The following is a 21,064-nucleotide window of genomic DNA, read 5'->3' as shown; positions in this document are numbered from 1 at the left end:
CTGCCCAGAAACGTTAAAGCTCCCCTTAGCCCGGCAGTCTTCAGTCTATGGTATTCCCTCTGTCGCGTTTTGTAGCTTTTTATTAGACAGATCATGACTCCTTGTTTACCCTTTGATTGAAATCTGGGGCAAAACACTTGATTTAGTTTTAATACACTCAGCACTGAAATGATTGATGCGGCAGCAGAGACCAGCCGTCGTTAGTTTACCAGCTATAATATTTTAAAACCGACATTTGCTCTATTTCTTGGAAATAATTTTGTAAATTAGAAATGCCCCGAAAAATGTGATGAACCAGACCGTGTGTGTTTGTCTAGCTGCCCAGAAAATATGTCAGCTCTAGTACAACGAGGTAAAAGCCCCAAGATGGCAGCTTGGAAGTTTGCGTGACGTGAAACCATCCTACATAGTGCATACACGCCCCGAAACCCTCCAGCCAACCAACTAATGGGGTGGTGGGGGAGGGGGGGGCCGGAGGACTTGGCTGTTGCTAGGCTGCTGAGGTGGACCATGTATTCTGTGGACCATTGATCCGAGCTAAAGTCATTAGCTGGCTGGAGGTCAGCAGGCCGAGGATGACCCACCGTTAATCACTCGCTAATTGATGGGAAATTGCTCTGATTTAGTTTGCTGTCATGCCCAGACTCACACACACACAGCACACACACACACACACACACACACACACACACACACACACACACACACACACACACACACACACACACACACACACACAAACACACACACACACACACACACACACATACACGTATACACACACACACACACACACACACACACACACACACACACACACACACACACACACACACACACACACACACACACACACACACACACATACACCAGCTGGCACATACAACACTACACCCTACCACCCTACCAAACACGTTGCATTAAAGAAAGCAATGGAGGGTGGAGGCACAGGGTGGAGGAGGCGGGGGGTTAACAGGCTTTGCATTTGATAAGCTTATTCAAATGTCCGATCATTGATATTCAGGCATAAGTTTTACATTAGAGTCTCGGGATATCAAATGAAGCCGGACATAATTTTTAAACGCACAGGGTTAAATGTAAATTAATGCCCATTAATAAAGATCCACACTTCCCTCCCTAAAAGTATAAAGGTTTCCGTGTTCCTTATCTGGTATCACTCCAATGTAACTCCAGAGGAGTGACATCATCAGGATTTGCATATGTTATCGTCAACCAATAGGGTGGCTTCTACATAGACAACAAGGGGAGCACGTGGAAGCTGGATTAACAGCATCTCATTGTCTGTTGCATGGAGACCCTTTTCTTCTTATTCTATGATCCTAAATCCGTCAGGGTTGATTCAGCTCTGAGATACATAAGTGGGCCTGCTACAGATTCCTTGATATAAAGTAACTTGTCTCCATACCTATGTTGCGTGTGTAAGGCAGACAAGTCGTCTCTATTAAAATGTCACAAGGTGCTCAATGCCATGCTATTTGAACCCTCCTCCCACACACACGCACACATACCCACACAGACACACACACATTCCTCCATACACACACACACGCACACACACACACACACACACACACACACACACACACACACACACACACACACACACACACTCACACACACACACACACACAACACACACACACACACACACACACACACACACACACACACACACACCCCTTGTAGTGCAGGGGCTTCATTAGTACACAGCAACCTTTCATTTAGAACCTTACTGTCACCTGTGATTTGGATCTAAGGAGTCAAAGGTATATGTGCTTATTTTCTGCATATTTGTTTTATGTGTGTGTGTGTGTGTGTGTGTGTGTGTGTGTGTGCGTGCGTGCGGTGCGTGCGTGGCCAGAAGCAGCTCATTTCTGCCCTATGTCCTTTTGAGCACAGTGAGTTCATTCTACACACTTGATTCCACTTAAAAAAAACAAACACAAAATAGAGTCCATTATAATACAATACCAATATATTATACGTGGGCCTACCGCAGTCACAGTAACAAAACCAAAAGAATGCTTAACCTTTCCCACTAAAGTGATGTCCATCGAGCCAGTTTGGATTGAAATCACCCTTGAATGCACTGGCCCATACGGAGGTGAACAGGGCCGTCTCTGTGATAAAAGTCAAATATGATCCCTTCTTCTGCTCTGCGTCTCGTCCTCACAGCCGGAGCAGAAATAGAAACCTAATCAGGAGGTGATGACAAGCCCTTCCGGTTCCTAACAGCCCATAGCACCCAACCTTACACGATGTCACTGTGCCTACACACAGCCCTGGCTGTGTGTAGGCACAGTGACATCGCCCTGGCTGTGGCTCCCACGGTGGATTTGTTCTAGCATTTCATGGTAAAAGGATTGGATGCAACATATTCTCCCAAACTGCACAAACAAATAAATAAACACAAGTCTTCACTTCACGGCAACAACAAAAAAAAGAAACACTCACATAATCAGCAATGTTCTGCTCCACTCTCGTCTCCATGGGCGCACTCTGCCTTCATCAACAGACCACAAATTAGGCCCCGGGTGAACTCTAGGCTTAATGAATAAGGATGGAGAGAGAGTAACTGTGTGTGTGTGTGTGTACGTTGTGCCCAGTGCCTGTAAATAGCATTTCTGCTAACAGGTCTCTAATGTATAGGCATCAGATGTTCCGGACGATGGCTACAACAATACCTGGGACATGTTTGTGATGCATCCATCTGTGGTGAAGGCTGTCTCCCATGGTAGCCTCACCATGCTGCTTGGAGAGAGATCACAGACAGTTCAACAGGAAATTATAAGAAGGGGCATTGTCTTTTCATTCTGAGGAAATGGTTAATGACGATCACTCCAATTCCCTCCAGAATAAACGTCTGCATTCAGCCAATTAGAAACATTAAACCAATTACTGTAATGAGCAGATTTTGCCCCTTTGCTCATTCTGGCTGAATGCTAAGGAAGTCTTTTATCGTGTTGTTCTCTGGGAGGGCTGTAATATTGTGATTTATTCCAGAGACGCTGAAGGCAGAAGCAGTGGAATGCATTAGGCTGAGAGCTTTCTGGCTCATACACAAAGTAGCCCTTATTAATGAACTGCTCCATCAGCCACAGAGTCCTCAGCCCTATCTGTCGAGTCATTGACAAGGACAGATCGACCACTGGTGCTGTTGCTGAGTTTATGGCCTGTGAAGTTACTGCTGCTTGACTCTATCAACCTCGTTATCCCATTTTTGTTTTTTATCGTATCCTATAGTCAATAAATGATTGTGTGTCTCGTCAGACCATTGAGCGGTTGGTTCTTCTGCAGACATACAAATAATTCAATATTGTGCCAGTCACTACCAAAGACCCACTTGGAGCATGTAATGATATACATCAGTGACTTAGTAGAAACCTGATAGACTGATGTGAAGAAAGGCGTGACTGGAAATGTTAGAGTCCGACGCTCTCCCCCTAGTGGAGAAACCTACATAACGCAGCATAGACAAGGCTGCAACAGTGGATTTGTTTCAGTTATAAATCCATTTTCTAAAATTGCAATTCTATAAGCGAACTATAAATAGCATAATTCCCACCTAAGTGGTTATCAAAGTAAGTAACATCTACAAATATTAACTACAATAAACAGGGCATTGTGAAAACAGTTGCCAGTATTCCCTAGGTGAACCAATTATTTTTTTACTTTGATTAATTCGAAGAAATCTGAACACAGTAAAAGTAGGCCTGCAATTAAACTACGCGTGTCTAAACACTGATGCTCAAGAGCAGGTTTTAACCAATAGAGAGCAAACAATAAAGCTGGTTGGTATATAGTAAAGAGGAGGCCCTGAAATTGTTTGCACGGCAGCGCTGTAATTTCATTTAGCACGCCTCGGCCAACACCAAATCATACACGGATGCCGGTTCGTTCGTGCTCCTTTCCTCCGAAGCGGGTGGGGAATATAGCAAGAAAGAGAGGCAGCAAAGCAACACTGGACGGAGAATTGGATTTCATTGCCTGTAGTGTGTCCTCAAGTGGAACAAACACGGCACGCAGGAACAGGTAAGAGAAGCTCGATACATGGAGACGGGTTTGAGCGCAAAGATGAGGAATGACTGGATTCGACACGCTTCAGCGAATAGAGGGTGGGGGTTGTGTGCATTGAGGGAGGTTATCGTTTGTGGAAGGAGATGCTTGTGTGTTGTATAGAAATTGAATGGACAGCACAAACAATCCACGATAAGCCTAAGAGACATGGTTTGAAAGTGACATACATCTGGGATAGGAAAAGAGATGATCCCAATCTCCCTGACCACCTTGATGAAAACCATTTTTTGGTTTATTGTAAATTCATTTATAAAAAAATAGTTTCCCTTGGGCAGGCAATCCATGCCGTTTGACATGACAAAAACAATGAACATTTAACAGCTGTTCAGAATCCATTGTCAAAGCTATCCACCAAAAAGTATGTACACCAAGATGACAAAAGAATGCACAATGTGGCAGAGGAGGTCCAATCTAAAAAAAGAAAAAAAAACCTTCAGTGCAAACCATTGGTATAACAGTAAAAATAACTTCATCGCCCAACAGTGATCAGACACAGCCCGATTATAAAATAGACTTTGTTTGGGGATTTGATATTTGATGTGATGGTAAAACACTTAAATGAGACAAGACTCAATTTTATGCATTTATTCATGTAGTTATTTCACTCTCTGATTCAAAGGCTCAAGGCTGGGTCAGCGATTTAATAGCCAAAAATACTCTAGAATTTATGGTTAATTTCTGTATCTCCTTCAGGTGTTTTCATTTTTTATGTACCATCCTTCCTTAAAAATGCCACAAAACGTTTGAAAAGTGCATTTTCGTGAATATCTCAAACTTTTCAAGTTGTTCTTTTTTTCCCCCCATAAAAATGTTCCCCATCTTCAAGGCTTGTGAGGTCACAAATATGCAACAAGAAACAACCAACATTTTTCCCCAAAGGTTTTATAACCATCCTGTTTCACACACACACACATCCTTCTCCTTTTTTACACAGCCAGAGAAGAACAAAAAAAGATTAAACATAATAAACTCCCAAACCTTTTGTACAGAGAAATCAAACTAAATGGAGAAAATGTCTTATATTAGTCCATGTATTTTTTTTAATCCTCTCAATGCACTGTTTGCATTTGCCATTAATCTGGAAAGGGAGACACTGATGTGTCCACATGAGGCTCTGTGTAGTAGGCAATGTCAATCAGTCCGTTTCGCTTGCTGGTTTTATCCATCTTTATATTTATTAAAAAAACCAGTAAGTCTAGGCCATTCAACATGTATTCCAGTAATGACACTGAATGGTGTGTATGTGTGCGTGCATTATGGGCCATCAGTATAAATGTGTCAAAGGTAGTCAAGTCTAACTCGTGTGTGGACGCGTTGTGTCTGTGTGTTTGCGTGTGTTTGCATGTGCGTGTCGAGAGTCTCAGTGTCTAGGCCAATCCGAATCCCTCGGAGCATTCCTGAATGGCCAACAGAAGCATGTGTCTAAGCTTCTCGTAGCTCTCATAGGCTGGAAGGTCCAGCTGGTTAAAGCTGCGGACAGAGAGAAAAAAAAAACCTCATTAGCACATAATCCCGTTCACAGTAAAATACATGTCCAGTGTGTGGGCCGGTGGTGGTGGTGAAGTTACCAGGTGTGAGCAGAGGGTAGGCGGTCGGTGGAGCGGTCGTCGCGGTGGATCTGGAACTTCTGGATGCCGTTCATTCCCTCCAGGGCCGTGAAGCCCTGCAGGGGCACCTTGGAGGTACCGGTAACAAACTGGAGGAACTTGGCCCGGTCTGCCTGGTCGAAGGAACGCAGGGCTCTCCAGAACCACTGGATCTGAGATCAGATGGGTTTTAGTTTCACATCGAGGATGGTTCACCACTTGCATTGCATTGTAACCTCAGCAGTTGGGTTCGTCATCACATCCAAATAAGCATTTTTATTTTTTTTATGTTGTCTGCATTGCTCCGACAACCTTTGTGTTAATGGCAGATAGGCTTTGACTATGAAGGCATCAGACTAGGCTCCTGTGTACGCATCGCAGCGTCAACCATTTCGACCCATTATATTAAACACAGGAAAAAAAAAAATCGAATTTAATATTCCGCCGTGATATCCTTCTACTCTGCCGTAACCGACTCAGACAATGAGTGGATCTTGTTGAATACACGGGGCCCAGTACCTGGATTGAACTGGACTGGTACTTGTGGTACTCCGTGTTGGCCTTCAAGTCGTCGATGTCGATGGTGGGCAGGCCAGAGATGAGCAGCTCAAGCTCCTGCTCTGTGAAGATGGAGATCAGCCTCTTGGGGATGATCTCATAGAAGCCCTCGAGGAAGGCCGCCAGCTGTTTCCGAATGGCGCCTAGGGAACGGAACGCAGGTAGTTAGGCACAGTGTCCGAGAACCAGCTGGACGTCATCCGCATGACAATCCCTGGGTCATGGGTGGGGGATGAAGAGTCACATGATCACCTGTCATCTTCATCTGGCAGACCAAGTGCACGTATTCCTTCTTGTTCTCCTCTGTGACCAGGATGTTGGCGCCGTTGGGTTTTAAGTCCCTCACTTCACACACGCCAAACTCCTGGACCTACACACACACACACACACACACCCCCCAAGAAGAGGACTTTTAGACGGTTTCTTGGAGATTATTCTACCATGAAGAGTATTTACCATTACCTATGCTACTCCTGTCTTGTATCCAACTGAGATACAGTCTGAAATCAATCAAACTATAAACAGTGGCTGCAAAGACAAGTAATGATCAGACAACCCACCTCAGTGCTGAACGTCAGTTCATAGCCCAGCGTGGAGACGTCGTTCTCCAGCAGGTACACCAGGCCTTGGAAGAAGGGGTAGTCTTCGCTCTCCATGTCCGTGTACCTGAGGACCAGGCAGGTGAATGGGTGAAACGGGAAAAAATGCAAGTCAGCCAGTCATCATCGTTCCCACCGCGACCATAAGCGGAGTGGAAGTCAATCAATAAGTCTGCTGTATAAAGCCTTCTGAAGGATGGCGTCGCGGCCAGTACCTGACGCTCTTCCCCAGGATGTGCTTGTAGAAGCTGCGGGTGAAGTAGCACTCGAGGAGCCTGTTGTCGTACACGGCCTTGGCCACCACGCGGCCCACGAACTTGAAGTAGCTCAGGTGGTTGGGGTTGCAGTGCGACGAGGGGTTGATGGTGTAGGTGACGCGGTCACCGGGCGACGTGCGGAACAGGGCGTACATGGGGTTGAACATCTCCCGGGAGATGATCATGTACCACTCCCGGAGCAGCCCGCCGGCGTCCTGGCCCTCCTCCCCCTCGAACACGATGTACCTGGAGGAGGAACCGGGGAACAAGCGTCGGTAAGATGGGCTTGAAGGGTTCAACACAACCCTGCTAGGGAAGGCGGTGGGCAGACTTACAGCCGGTTCTTCATGTCCTCGGGACTCTTGCGGTGAAGTTCCCGGTACGAGTCCTCGAACACGTGGTCTCGCCTCACATGCACGGCCATGTCCTCCTTCCTCAGGCCCTCGTCCAGACGCTCCAGCTCCTGCCGGAAGTATCTGGTGGGAGAAAGGACGAGCGACGGCCATGAGTGCTGTAGATATCACCCCGGACGCGATCAAATGGCACCAAGATAGAAACCGCCATTAAACAAAGTGATGCCCTTACTTCCTCTTCACATCGAAATCAAGTATGCGAATGTAATCGACCAGTACTGCAAAGGGCCCATCAGCCAAGTGGGTGGTGGACTGGCGCAGGATCTGGTTAAGCACTGTGCGGTGGGTTTCTGAAAACATGGCGGTCATATGGCAGTTAGTCATCCGATGCAACTGATTGTCGTCTGTCCGTGTTCATGCAGGTTTCTATGTACTCACCAGCGAAGCGGAGGAACTTCTGGGTGTCGGGGGGCAGGTTGGAAGAAATGTGCATGGAGGACGGCTCCCGGGAGAAGAAGGGGTCCAGGGAGGAGGGTGTGGCGGGGGTGAGGGGCGCTGGGGACAGGGGAGGGGGCTCGTCCTTGATGTGGGACAGCTGGCTCTCCCGGGTGTCCCTGACCGGGGGCTTGCTCTCTCGCTCCGTGGCGTGGACCAGGAAGAAGGCTTCCACGGCGGGCTGGAGAACTGGGGACACGAGACGAGCGTTGTGTAAATGCACAGGACAACACATTACAGGCCCCATAGGGATTTTCAGTAGTGTAAAGGGCTTCGTTTTCGATGAGATTGGTTTACCCAATACTGCGTGCTGATCATGTGACTCCTCCAGCTCTTTCAGGCACTCCCCGAGCATGTCCCACAGCTCGTCCAATAGAAGCTGCTCGCTGAGCAGGGGCAGGTCAGGAAGCCTCTCCTCACTCTCTGATTGGCTGTTGCCCTCGTCATCTACAGTACAAAAGTAGCGTTATTACACATGGCAAGATTCATACGCCGGCAATTGAATGCTTCATATTTCTCCAGCCATCCTGGTGACACCAAACCATCAGACGGCCCTTGAGCTCTCTGACCAACAGCACGATGTTGCTGCCCTGATATAGATGAAAGTCCTACCAAGGGGAACTGCGTCCTGGTCCAGAGGTGACGGCTGGTCTACATCCATGGGGGATTCATCCCTCTGGGCTGCCTGGGCCTCAGACACAGACTGCCCCTCAGACTACATGAAACACCCCGAGAGAAAAGGACACAGTTTAATTACAACCTCCATTATAACCTTGAACTAAAGCATTCCGTCACATTCCCAGGAATTAGGGGGAGGCCAAAAGCAGGAAGCATTTAGCAAGCGAAAGTCGGATCATCCGGTCGCACAGCAGGCAAAACATCCAGACTGCAAACCTTATCAAAGTGCACAGGCCGATGCACAATACGCATTAGTAGTCAACGTTAATCCCTAGTGGTGCAACGGTTCACCCGTACGGATCAACCCTCACGGTTCGGGACGGAAGTGATCCGCGGATCGGCTGATAATAAAAAAAGGTTGTGCGTTTGCGGGATCAGCGCATGTTTAAAGGACAATTCCAGTATATACATCATCATCAAGTATCGTAGTGAAATACAGCCCCCGTCGCGTTCCACCTGGCGCTCCGCAAATCCCATTGAAACTGGAACTGGAACCGGAAGCGAGCATGTTTCTGTTTGGTTGTAGTCTTTTCGTTCGGTTCTCCGTATCAACAGTAGGGCTAGAACCGAGCGAAAAGACTACAACCAGCCCCCCTTGCAATGAGCAATAAGTCTTCAAACAGAAATCAATGGATTTACAAAACACGACAGAAACTGTACCTCGCCACCATACCTGATGAAAAAAAAAATGAAGATGAGGATGTCTGCATTGCCTTGGGAGAGTGCAGACTCTAAACTCTCCCCAGGCAATGCAGACATCCTGAATTTAAAGTTGTAAATCCAGGGTTAGGGATTATTTACTATCCATGTTAAAAGAAGAGGGGAATAATGCCTCAGATTGAAATTTTTTTAAATATTGACTATGCTTAAAGGACGCAGGATTATTACCTAATTTTTCACTTTATTTTGTTTTTACACATTTTAAGTTTCTATTTAAAGTCACATTTGTCTTGTTATCTTTTTTGTTGTTGATCCGAAAATGATCCGACCCGTGACTCAAAAACCGTGACACGATCCGAACCGTGAGTTTTTGTGTTCTGTTGCACCCTTATTTATCCCCATAGCGACCAAAGCTATCTATTCTAGCTAGCTCGCTAGGCGGGCCTGCTAACAGTGGGCAGTTTGGCGGCAGCAGTCTGCCTGCTGGTCAGTGCGGCGCATGCTAACCGTGGCAGCGGCAACCGTGCCGGGAGGGGGGGCAGCGGTGGCGGCGGGGGCATGGGGAGCAGCCAGGGAGGTTCCCGTGACGGCGGAGGTAGCGACGGCAGCGGCGGCAGAGGCGGTGGGCGGGGGGGCCTGCTGGAGGCGACGTGCCCGCTGGCCCTCCCTCACCATCTGAATGATGGCGTCGGCCTCGGCCTCCAGCTGCCGCACCGCCGCCTGGATGCTGCTGGCCGAGCCCAGGCTGGTGGAGCCTGGAGGGGACGAGAGGTGGGCACGGCTTTAGCCGCGTACAGCTACTGAGGCTAATTATGCATGGGACATAAACAAGAGGGAGTGTCCGTCCGTTTGTGTCCATCCGTGTGTCCTACCTAGCCGGCCCGTCTGCTTGGCCTTCTTGTTGGCACGGCGGGTGTCCTCCCGCAGCTGGATGATGACCTGCAGCACGCGCAGGAAGAACTTCTGCGTGGACGTCTTGGAGGTCAGCGAGCTCATGCACGGCAGCTGCAGCTCGCGGCCGCCCAGTGTGCGCTTCTGAGCCGCCACGATCACCACACTCTCCGAGCCATCGAACCTGCGGCCCCGCCAACACACGAGACAGGGCAGCAAAGCGTATGCCGTCATTACACCGAAATGGGCGGTCATGCAAAACAAACTTTGACCGTGGTTCATGAGACCGAGATATTATCTACCCAAATCTTTAAAAAAAAATGCAAATGAACCCCCTGTATGAATAACTTGTTCATAACCAAGATATTTTACATTGTTAGGAAATGATATTTCCATGCTAAATTAAATAAGCTTAACTGCAACCATTGCTTACTCCAACAAAACTAAAGTGAGCAATAAGGAAAGATTATATCAGCCAGAGGGATGCTTCCCTGGGCAGCAGCGGATCCACCTCCGTCAGCTCACCTGCTGGGGACCTTGCCCTTGAGCCTAGTCATGGAGGAGTCCTCAGGGGGGGCGTCGGGGGACAGGGCGTCGGCCCGGGCCCGTCTCTGCTGCTCCAGGTTGTACTCCCGGAGCTCCGCCAGTAGCGTGCCTGGGGACAGAGGATGGAGGCCTTGAGAACGTGTACGTGTGGTGGACGTCATATGCAAGCTGGGGGTGCAAAGCCGTCTGAACGGGGGTTGGTGGAGTGTGAAGGGGGATTGAGGTTTAGTTCAAAACAATTTTTTATGTTTGCCTTACAACAATACTATCCGTCCCATGATGCACCCTACGTCACCATTCTGGAGTACCACCACTACTAAAGCATTTCTCACGTATCATATTTCTTCGTAAATGACATCCCCCCCGTTTCCCAATAAACAAAGTCCTCATCATTTTGCTACCACAGTTCTCTTGTGGACTATTTTTCTTTCCTTGATCCTTTTCAGCTTTTCCCAGCAACAACCCGTCGTACATGCACAAGGACCCCTTGTTCATTGCCTTTTTACTGTGAACAATAACTAGCAGACCTGTGGTCCTTGACGAAGCAGCTTTCCTGCAAGGGCGTGAAACTATTGAAATAAAACGTCACAGATAAGTCCTTGCCGCAAAGGACTTATCTGTCCTAGATGCAATATCGCTACGACGGTGTCTAGAGGGACCAGTGCATGAGGGTGTGGAGCTGACCGATCTGTTTGCAGAGCGTGTAGCCCAGGTGTCGGGCTCCACTGAGCAGCAGGCGGAGGACAGTATCTCGAGTGGTGCCGTCGCCTCTGGACAGCTGCAGCAGGATGTTGGCGGCGTCCTCCAGACCCTCCTCGGAGCACGAGTGAGAGGTCAGCACCTGGACACATAAAGGAGCAGAATGCAGATCAGGGACCCTCCCGTAACGTTGGTCAACGATTAATAAAAGGTGATGCAGAAAAGTGTTCGTAGTGCTGCATTAAATTGTTCGTAAGTAGGGCTGGATCCAATTATTTCATTGGCCGGCTTTTTTTGTTTTTCCATACCTCCACTGAGAGTTGTAGTTGTTTCTCAGTGAGTCCAGTGGAGGCCAACTTAGAATCAATTTCATTGCTGCAAACAGCAATCCTTTGCTTCCCTGTTCACAGGGAACATCAACAAGGTCTCATTCAATACCTACACACGTATAACCAAAGAGACCACAATATGTCGTACAAACCACCACGCTTAATACCAACACGGACCAGTGGTGCTTACCGGTTGAAATGTTAACAGTGGAGGTGGGCAGAGAGCTCGCGGCGGAGGCCGCCATGTGAGAGGCCGCCAGGCTGGCCAGTGAAGACGAGCCCTGCACCACAGCTCCCACCAGCCCCGTGGCAGCCACCTGGGCAGAGCCCGCCGTCAGGGTGCTCAGGCCAGCGGCCCCGGCCGCCACCCCCGCGGCCCCGGCCGTGCTGGAGCCGGCGGCCTGCGGGGCGGGGTGGCCGGCGGGCACCTCGGTGGCCTTGTTGTCGGGCAGAGCGATGGAGATGAGGGAGAGCAGGCGCAGCAGCTTCTCCGTGAGCAGAGAGCTACGGCGGATCACGGGGTGGGACAGCATGTTCATCAGCTGGCCCAGAGGGGACGCCTCCAGGCTGAACTGGGCGCCCTCCGCCTCGGCGCCGCCCCCTAAAGGCACCGTCTTCATGGAGGCTTTGCCTTTGCGGCTCACATTCATGTTGTCCAGCTTGACGAGGAGGTCCCAGAAGTCGGTGGAGATGCCCAGGGACTGGGGCGTGATGACGCAGGAGCCCAGGGAGTTGGGGGTGGTGGCGGGAGCCGAGGAGACGTTGGAGGCGGCGCTGTTGCTGCCCGAACGGGCGCCGACGACCACTCCGCCGAGCACGCCGGCCGCCCCGGCCGTGGCCAAACACAGACGGGCGTCCAGGTCGGAGGGCGACGTCGACAGGTCCTTGCAGCGCTGCTGGGTGAAGTGGCTGGGGAAAACCTGGGGACGACACAGAGGGTCAGACCGACCGGTGACCACTAACCTCAGAAGCTGACATAACCCTAACCCCCGGGTGTGAGTGTGATTAGCAGTTACAAGCCGGAGAGATGAGCGACGTTCGTTACAGCCCACGGGGCCGGCTGGTAGACTGATCTATCCAGCACCCATCTAGGTGGACATTTGTGATGTCAGAAGAGGCAGATTTTTAAAAAACGGCTTGCAGCAGCTAATCCCCCTCACAGCTGGCGGTATAACAGGTCACCTTTAACCAACAGGTTCCGTTGCTCAGGCGCTCACCTTGGCCAGCTGGATGAGGGTATCCAGGACATGGCGACAGACCACGGGCGCAGCCTGCGGGTGGATGTGCACGGTGGACCCTCCACCTCCTGTGCACGTGACCCCTGGGGGCGGCCCGGCTATCCCTCCTACGCCTGCTCCCAGCGCTCCGGGGCCCGCGCCCCCCGCCGAGTGGCGGTCGGCGTGCTTCCTGCCCGACGCCCGCTGGATCTGGAAAATGTTTGTCCGGCAGCCCAGGGCCGCGTCCATGGAAACGGAGAGCCAGGACAGTTGGCTGGAACTGCGGGATTCCACCCTGTTCAGTAGCTCCAAGGAAGAGGAGGACGAGGCGGACGACGAGGACGACGAAGAGGAGGAGGAGAGGGAGGCGGCGGCGGCGGCGGCTGCTGCGGCAGACTTGGCGGCGCAGCCCCCCTGCGGGTTCCTCTTGCCACGGGCGTCGTCGAGGCGCGTCGTCTCCACGCACACCTCGCTCTCGCTGCTGCGCTGCAGGATGGACAGCAGGCTGCGGATGACCCAGCCGCGCGTCTGCGAGTGGTAGCACAGGTTGCGCAGCACGCGGTGCAGCCGGCTGGTGTTGAGCTTGGGCTCGTCCACAAACAGCAGCACCAGCAGGCAGGAGAGGGCCTCGTGGTCCAGGAGGAGGCGGCCGCGCAGACGCAGCAGGGAGTCCACCGTGGAGCTGGAAGGTCTGTGGGGGGGGGACGACAAAAATAAACCTTCAGCCCTCTGCAGAACGTCACCGTACCATAATGGTTTCTCCTCACTTTTCCGTTTGACACTGCGTTATGGTTTTTATAATCATCTGGTCGATATTGGACGTTCTCTAATGCGTTGTTTCTTCTGATCTAACAAAGAGTTGGATGATGAATGTAAAAGAAAACTAAACAGCGCAGGCGCATTCCGCCCCTTCGGTCCCCGGCGCCGCCCTCACCTGTTGTGGTTGGTGCCTCCCATCTGGAAGGTGCCCCCGCGCTGCACGGCCAGACGGGTGTACTGCACGCCGCGGTTGCTGCCCAGGCGGCTGGTGAAGGCCGGGGAGCGCAGGATGGCCGACAGGGCCGAGGACGAGCTGTGGCCGAACAGACGCTCGTGCATCAGCTGCCTCTGGCGGGCCTCCTGCTCGCGGCGCAGCGCGGCCGCCTCGGCGGCGATGTCCGGGGGCATGACGGCCAGCACGCTGTCCTCCATGTCCTCCAGCACGCTGCGGCGGAGCTCCGAGGGCAGGGTCTGGATGAAGGTCACGGGGTCCAGGGGCGTGTCCCCCTGGGTGGGCTGCTGGGACAGCTCCCGGCGCTGCTGCTCGGCCCGCTGCTGGGCCAGCACCTAGAGGAGACGGGACGAACAGGTCAGTCAAAAACCCATTGAGACGACTAAGTTATAGATGAATGGTTATGTATCGTGCCTCATGTCAGCGATATACCAGTCCAAGAGCACATTGCTAATGCGAAGAACCAGGCCAACACTGGAGCTATTTATAGACGAGTAACAGCCCTGCTAGAAGTCCCTTTGGGGCGTTTTACTCCTTACATAGCGCAATGCTGGCATAAAGCATTGCCCAAGCGATATAATCAGCAGTGTCTCCAACTGAATCGCAGCAACAGCAAGGTCCCGCGTCTTAAAATGCCTGCATAAACTTTTATTTACAGACGCTGACCAATGGTGAAATGGGCCTACAAGGTACAAAGCATTTTGTGCATAGGTCTGGGAAAGGTTTTCCAAACCAAAAGGCAACAGAATTAAGTAAATTCCCAATGGTACAGGAATACAGCCTCAGCCCCGTTTATCTATACAAATCTCAGGCGTTGATGGGGTCCTCTCACCTCCTCCTGGATGGCAGGCGGCAGCGCGGCCAGGAACTCTGGGCTGACCTCGGTGACCCCGGGGCCGCTCAGCACGGGGGTGGTGGAGGAAGGCAGGCTGGAGGTGACAGGGGGCCGGGAGGGGGGCCTGATGCCCAGCTGGTTCTGGAGCACCTCGCGCCGAATGTCCTCGGGGAGGGCCGCCAGAAACGAGGGGTCCACACCCTCCGGCAGATTGATGCCTGGGAGACGACAAGGATCGTTAGGGCATTGAGGAATCAAGGAAATGAATACACCGACGTAAACAGCAAGAGGACCAGTGAGGCAGGGAGTTGTTTTCTTACCTGCTAGTGGGTCCTCGTCGTCGTTGCTGGTCGAGGGCAGCGGCTCCTCTTGGATGGCCGGGGATTGGCTATCAGCGCTGTCACTCCGGGGCATGGTCTCCCCGGGTGACGAGACAGTGGTGGATCTGGACAGAACAGAGGCACCAAATTAAATCTCGAGTACGCCGAGTGTGGCTCAACTGACGCTCAACGGACCTAACAGAGAGGTGGGCTCAGTAGCACAACATGGAGCTAACCCAGTCTCTGCGTCCGTCTGCCTGTCGGTCAGCCCGCTGTCCGCACTGCCAGCGCTGCCTGACAGCTCCTGGGAGAGGTGGGCGGTCTGGGCGGGGTTGGGAGCGGCTTCCTCCAGCGTGGTGGAAGCAGGGCTGCTGGTATCCATGGGCGACCCCTCCAGCTGCGACACGCCCACCGCAACAGGCTCGGCAATATCTGGACTGAGGGAGGCTGAGAGGAACAACGCACCAACCATGGGGGTTAGCGGAGTCACGTCAAAAATGGTAAACGTGGTTTCTAACAAGCGAAGATCAGAGGTTGGCTACCAGCCTGGCACACATTTGTTTGTATGAGAGGCGTTTTTAAAGTTTTTCTACCTTCCCTGCCTCCGTCCACTGCTCCTCCTCCTCCTCCACCACCACCACTTCCTCCTCTCTCACCCATTGTGGGGGCCGGGGACATTTCCATTTGGGAGGCCTCGGCTACGGCCAGGGCGGCCAGCGAGCTGGCGTGCGACTCCGCAAGCAGCAGGTCAGCAATAGGCTGATGGACCTGTTGGCTGATGGCAGTCTCCAGGGAGACTAGGGCCTGCTCATGCGGAGCAGGGGTGGTGGGGGTCACCTCTCCTGATGGGGGGGCTGTGAGGAAGCCCTCAGAGACCCTGGGGGGATCCAGGCAGGACCCAGGAGCACCGTGGGCCTGCTCACCTTCTGGAACAGCAATGCAGAAAAAAGTTCAGAGTTCACATGCCCAAGAGCACAGTAAGTGCGTTGTATTATTGTAATCGCTTAGACTTTAACAATATTATGTCGTTATAGTTGCACACCATGATGTTCAGGGCCTACACTGAGGAAGGCAGTAAGTTGTATAGTTATCTCCTGAACGGGGTGAATAATCCTGATCCCCAACAACAACACAACTTACTACCTCACCACAGCATAGCCAGATTCTGACATTAATATACAAGGACATGCAAGAGAAATGTATATCATTTATCTATGGCGGATTGAAAAAAACGCAGTCGAGAGAAACTAATAAATGAATTAACACGGCAGTATTTGAAAAGGTCAGTTTGTGAAGTATTTGTAGAGCCCACATGGAAAAATAAACCTCCGCTGTTCAGTGTTTGCACACTGGAGCAGCCGAGACTGTAGAGTTGATGTCGCATCGCTGTGAGAAAGACAGTAGACTGTATAGTTATCTCCCAGATCTGGTGTGATCCTAAAACTATACAAACTACTACCTCATCCCACAGCACGCTCTGATCCGTGGCTTGTCACTTGCTGAAGATTCAGGAGACGGCGTCGAGTCCAGACAAAGATGCATGTACATCATCTGTAGCCAGAAGAGTAAAGTAAGCTCAGACTACCTGCAGTGTTCTCTGCGCCATTGACCACCCCCAATCCAGGACCCTGAGCAAGGAGAAAATAAACATCAAACTTTATCCTACATCTCAATCACCAAAGCATTGCTTTTCGTATGATGAGCACACAGACCTCTCTCCATCTGCTGACCTGCAGGCTCTGCTCCCTGCTGTCCTCCGCCCCCGAAGCCCTCCGCTCGCTCTGCTTGGCCTCCTCCTCCTCAGCCAGCTGCCTCCTCCTCTTCTCCCGTCGCTCCTCCAGCTCCTCATCTCGCAGGCTCTCCAGGTGCTGCAGGATTGGCACCTTCACCACTGGAAACATCACACACCACGTCAGGGGGATTGAAGAACACACACAGGTTGGAGAATGTTGCAATCGATGCGCGACAACCGACAGTTTGCTAGATGAGCCTACCTGCTACACAGTCGTGCATGCTCTCGGCATCCAGCACCTTGCACTCATCTGTCCACCTGGTCAGGGCCGTGGGGATACTGGAGAGAGTGCCTGGGAAGAGCAATTCCAGATGTTATGGAGTGTACATCACTTAAACTATAACAAGGGAAGTAGTCAGGAAACCGCAGAACAAAGTTGAAGACTTAAATTACAACTTTAAGAAAGTACTCCAAAAGCCGAGCTGGTCTGCAGAATACCTGCTCGCTCAGCTTCGGCAAACTTGCTGCGTCTCTCCCCATAAGCTCCAAATCAAGGATGTTAACAAACAATGGCCCCTAACCCTAAAGACCCCAACGGCCCATCAATAAGGGGTCCTCACCGGCCTGTCCTCCAGTGCTGCTCTGCTCGTGGAAGAAGTCGTCCAGCAGCTCGTCGTCCGAGCGGGCGATGATGTGCACGTCCTCGTTGCCCACCAGGAGGCGGGCGCGGCCGCGGGACTGCAGGGGCAGGGAGCTGGAGAGCTGCAGGATGTCCGCTGCTGCGCTGGGGCCCAGCAGTCTGGGAGAGGGAGGAATGGACCGTTGGTTAATCACCCAGACTGACTCACTGCTCAACAAGCTGCACCCATCTGAGCAAATGTATGCAATCCAAAGTTTGTCATTTCCAGTACGTCACAACCCTCTGGATCAACCAATAAGCAGCGTCCAGAGGTACAGGGAAGGGCCCGATCGAATGGCTAGACGCCTGAAGCGAGCCCATATGGTGTTGGGACATTTCGCTCCTCACCTCTGCAGGATGAGGGGCGGGTTGGGCTGGCGGTTGCCGGGGTAGTGGACGTGGATGGTGTGGCCGGCATTGGCGGTGAGCTGGCGCAGCGTGCGCTGGCTGCGGCCCATGCCCTGTGCCAGGCGGCTGCTGGTGCCCGCGGCCCCCAGCGTGAGGGAGCCGTGGTCGGCGTGGCGCACCATCAGGGGGTGAGAGCTGGGGATGTTGCCTGGGGAGGGAGGGATGTCAGCTGACGGAGGAACACAATAGAGAGAACAGTTGGCAGACATTAGGGCGACAGCTCAAGCACAACGCCACGGCCATTTTGAAAACGAGGTCATAAAGATGGTGCTTTTATGCCCCGTGGTAAGAGTGGAAGGGGAAGTCTTGCGTACCGGTTGTGGAGAACATGTTGTCGAACTCGATGATGAGGTCGTCGTCCCGGTCGAACCTCTCGAAGCGGATGTGAGGCGCCGCATTGATGTCTGGGAAGTCCTCGTCCAACTCCATCTCCGAACCTTCGTCATCGTCGTCCTCGTCTCCTTCCTCGTCATCCTGAGGTGAGAGAAAATATGAGCATACATTCCTTTTCGACAACTGGCTCCTTCAACAGCTTTCCATTCATCCTTCTGACCTGGTCCTCCTCCTCTTCCTCTTCTTCCTCCTCCTCCTCTTCATCCTGGCTGTCTTCATCATCATTACTGCCACTAGAATCTTCCTCCTGTGTGTGCTCTTCATCCTCTGGTTCCAGGATGTTCATGGAGTCTGATAAAGAAAACAAACAAATAATCCATTATTTATTAATAGCACCAGAAACTCATGTCAATAAATGGATACATGCTAGTATCAACTGAGGGGTTCATTATGTGGAGCGGACATACCTTCCCGATTTGCCTGGAGAGTGGAAGTCTGGCTAATATTCGAGGGAGCTTCATCCATCAACACATCCTCCTGTGATTCGTCTTCACCACTGCGTCCTACTGAATGGCAGCCCATAAAAAAGGAACACTAGCTGTAGTAGAATCAAGCTGTGCCATGAATTACATATTCGTCTACCCCCTGAGCTGCTGTTAAGAGGCTTTCAGCAGGAGGCGTTGTATCTTACCTATAATGGTGCTGTTTACTGTGACAGCGTCCCGTTCCAGAAGCTCATCAATCAGATCCACCAACTCATTCTCCACCTATACATAAAACACACAAGGGCAGAAGGTAATTACCCAAGGACACAAACAAATCCACTCAGCAAGTAAGCACTGAGCAACTCATGCCAACATAGGCACTCTATACCCAGTAAAGCAAAGTGTGAGATAATGTAGTGTTATGCACCTGCATGGCCTGAGTGCTGAGGACCTCTGGCTGACCAGCGATCACCACCGTGTCCGCCTCCGTCTCTCCGTCCATCAGGTCACTGTCCGCTCCCGGCACCCTGCTTCCCTCCACAGGCTCCGCCTCACCTGGCTCTCCTAGAAACACACACCACGTATCAGCTTGCAGCCGGGAACACTCGGTGGCCATCTAAATAAAGCAAGAATGCACAAGAATGTTGAGCCGTGTGGGCACCTTGGTCCGTGGTGTTGCTGTTGCTGTCCCTGGCAGCGCCCACGGTGTCGTGTTCAGCCTTGTTTTTGCTGGAGCCTCCCTTGCCCCCAAACAGACTGCTGGGCTGGTTCACGATACGAGAGAGGGTCTCCAGGGGCTTGAGGGCAGCATTCACTGTGTTTGCCATGTTGGGACTGAAGTGCGCAGAGGAGCAAAACAATACATTTAAGTTATTGATACAATAACAATATTTGACTGTAAATTACCATAATTAAACGTTGTTACACTGCAGGTGAAAGACCCACCTAGACAAGTCGAGGCTGTGTGGCACACGTGCTAGGTCGTTGACCAGGCCCTTCTTGAGGAAGAGGCGGATGATGTTGTTCATGCCATTGTGCTGCGTCTTGGCAGTGGCCGTGCTGTAGAAGCTGGAGGTGGAGGGGCAGGACTCCATGATGGTGCTGATGATGCACATCACTGCCTGGAGCCTGTGGTGGACGGACCAGAGGTTAATACAACTATTCTGCAGGGATAAGACTGTGTGGATAAGAGTCTGACTGGTGCCGTCATTACCTGGCGTGCTTCTCTGCTCCTTCCGCCATAGCCAGGGCTCTGCTGAGGGCAGCCTTCACCTCGTTCACCAGGGCAACCTGCGCGTCCGTGCCGGTGCCGGCGGCCGCCAGACTGGCCAGGAATAGTCGAGCCAGTGCGGGCGTGTCCTTGTCCTCAGAGTTTTGGGTGTGGGGCAGCAGGTGGTCCAACACGAAGGCAAGAACGCTGCAGTCCTGAGATGGAAAAAAACAACAACAGGGCGAAGGTCAGAATAAAGGACAATAGAAGCGCTAGGACAATGGGCCGACGCCAGGCGGCTCTGGAGAGGAGGCTTTGGCATTGTACCCACCTCCTTGATGAGCTCCGACTGTCCGGCCGTGTAGCTGTAGGAGGCGATGAGTGTGGCGATACCCACGTAGGAGCGCACCAACTCGGCCAGCAGTCTGAGGATGGTGGAGGTGGGCATCAGAGGCTTGCTAGCCTTGGCCTTAGCCGCTTTGCTCTCCTCAGTGCCGGCGCCCTTCTCTCCCTCCTGCTCCTTCTTCTCCTCACGCAACTCCTCCGGCGTGGAGGCTAGGGGGGGGGGGGGGGGAGGAACGAGGACAAAAACCAGATGTTCAGAATCCAAGCCATGTGGCATGACATGGTGATTGAAAGCAGACATTACGAAATAAATAACAAAACATATCTTACCCTCGCCTTGGGGTGTGCCAGACTGGGAAGAGTCAGCCACAGCTCCATCTGCAGCGAACACCTGGGGCTGGAAGGAGCAACGCTCATGTTAGTCATTGAAACCGTTAGTCAAATACTTAACACACAACCACAACACACCCAGCCACAGACCAAGATAACAGGATCACGGTCATAAGGACTTACATTGATGTGGAAGGCAGACTGTGAGTCAAAGTCGCTGCCCTGTCTGGTGAGCCTGTACTGCTGGTACACGTCGTCCCCGACATCCTGAAGGATCTGGGATAGGTCCTGGCCCCCAGGCACCACCACCGCCGCTGCCGCCGCCGCCGCCGCAGCACGCTCCTCTGGACGCTCGGCTGGAACCATGGCAACAAAACACACCATGAGGATCCAAACAGAAGTGAAGGTGGATGAAAAGACAACTTTGTTG

The 21,064-nt window shown here is 51.9% G+C and overlaps 1 protein-coding gene across 23 annotated transcripts in view; it reads right to left on the bottom strand.

Annotated features, from left to right (window-relative positions):
• Positions 1-4,668: 4,668 nt before the first annotated feature.
• huwe1 (HECT, UBA and WWE domain containing E3 ubiquitin protein ligase 1) overlaps positions 4,669-21,064 on the bottom strand; it is a 34,863-nt gene continuing 18,467 nt past the window's right edge. For 17 of the 23 annotated variants that reach the window (XM_060056552.1, XM_060056580.1, XM_060056528.1 and 14 more), the window contains 39 exons: positions 20,818-20,990; positions 20,635-20,701; positions 20,291-20,514; positions 19,963-20,174; positions 19,695-19,877; positions 19,411-19,583; positions 19,177-19,313; positions 18,956-19,031; positions 18,732-18,830; positions 18,485-18,615; positions 18,246-18,405; positions 17,872-18,100; positions 17,465-17,643; positions 17,107-17,196; positions 16,825-17,003; positions 16,698-16,740; positions 15,706-16,038; positions 15,349-15,559; positions 15,113-15,237; positions 14,790-15,010; positions 13,901-14,292; positions 12,967-13,657; positions 11,940-12,669; positions 11,729-11,820; positions 11,406-11,562; positions 10,702-10,830; positions 10,157-10,372; positions 9,792-10,039; positions 8,559-8,661; positions 8,244-8,393; positions 7,890-8,135; positions 7,684-7,801; positions 7,434-7,574; positions 7,057-7,344; positions 6,803-6,908; positions 6,495-6,612; positions 6,204-6,385; positions 5,667-5,857; positions 4,669-5,568 (listed from right to left, as the gene is read on the bottom strand). In XM_060056552.1, coding sequence (XP_059912535.1) covers positions 5,466-5,568; positions 5,667-5,857; positions 6,204-6,385; positions 6,495-6,612; positions 6,803-6,908; positions 7,057-7,344; positions 7,434-7,574; positions 7,684-7,801; positions 7,890-8,135; positions 8,244-8,393; positions 8,559-8,661; positions 9,792-10,039; positions 10,157-10,372; positions 10,702-10,830; positions 11,406-11,562; positions 11,729-11,820; positions 11,940-12,669; positions 12,967-13,657; positions 13,901-14,292; positions 14,790-15,010; positions 15,113-15,237; positions 15,349-15,559; positions 15,706-16,038; positions 16,698-16,740; positions 16,825-17,003; positions 17,107-17,196; positions 17,465-17,643; positions 17,872-18,100; positions 18,246-18,405; positions 18,485-18,615; positions 18,732-18,830; positions 18,956-19,031; positions 19,177-19,313; positions 19,411-19,583; positions 19,695-19,877; positions 19,963-20,174; positions 20,291-20,514; positions 20,635-20,701; positions 20,818-20,990 — 7,646 coding nt within the window. In that variant the 3' untranslated portion in view covers positions 4,669-5,465. Of the gene's footprint in view, positions 5,569-5,666; positions 5,858-6,203; positions 6,386-6,494; positions 6,613-6,802; positions 6,909-7,056; positions 7,345-7,433; positions 7,575-7,683; positions 7,802-7,889; positions 8,136-8,243; positions 8,394-8,558; positions 8,662-9,791; positions 10,040-10,156; positions 10,373-10,700; positions 10,831-11,405; positions 11,563-11,728; positions 11,821-11,939; positions 12,670-12,966; positions 13,658-13,900; positions 14,293-14,789; positions 15,011-15,112; positions 15,238-15,348; positions 15,560-15,705; positions 16,039-16,697; positions 16,741-16,824; positions 17,004-17,106; positions 17,197-17,464; positions 17,644-17,871; positions 18,101-18,245; positions 18,406-18,484; positions 18,616-18,731; positions 18,831-18,955; positions 19,032-19,176; positions 19,314-19,410; positions 19,584-19,694; positions 19,878-19,962; positions 20,175-20,290; positions 20,515-20,634; positions 20,702-20,817; positions 20,991-21,064 lie in introns of all 23 variants that reach the window. The other 6 variants (XM_060056630.1, XM_060056710.1, XM_060056703.1 and 3 more) reach the window with 5 other exon arrangements.

The sequence above is a fragment of the Gadus macrocephalus genome, chromosome 1, assembly GCF_031168955.1.
Source record: "Gadus macrocephalus chromosome 1, ASM3116895v1".
Lineage (NCBI taxonomy): Eukaryota > Metazoa > Chordata > Actinopteri > Gadiformes > Gadidae > Gadus > Gadus macrocephalus.
The sequence above is the reverse complement of the archived record's forward strand: the minus strand, read 5'-3'. Positions and strand labels throughout refer to the sequence as shown.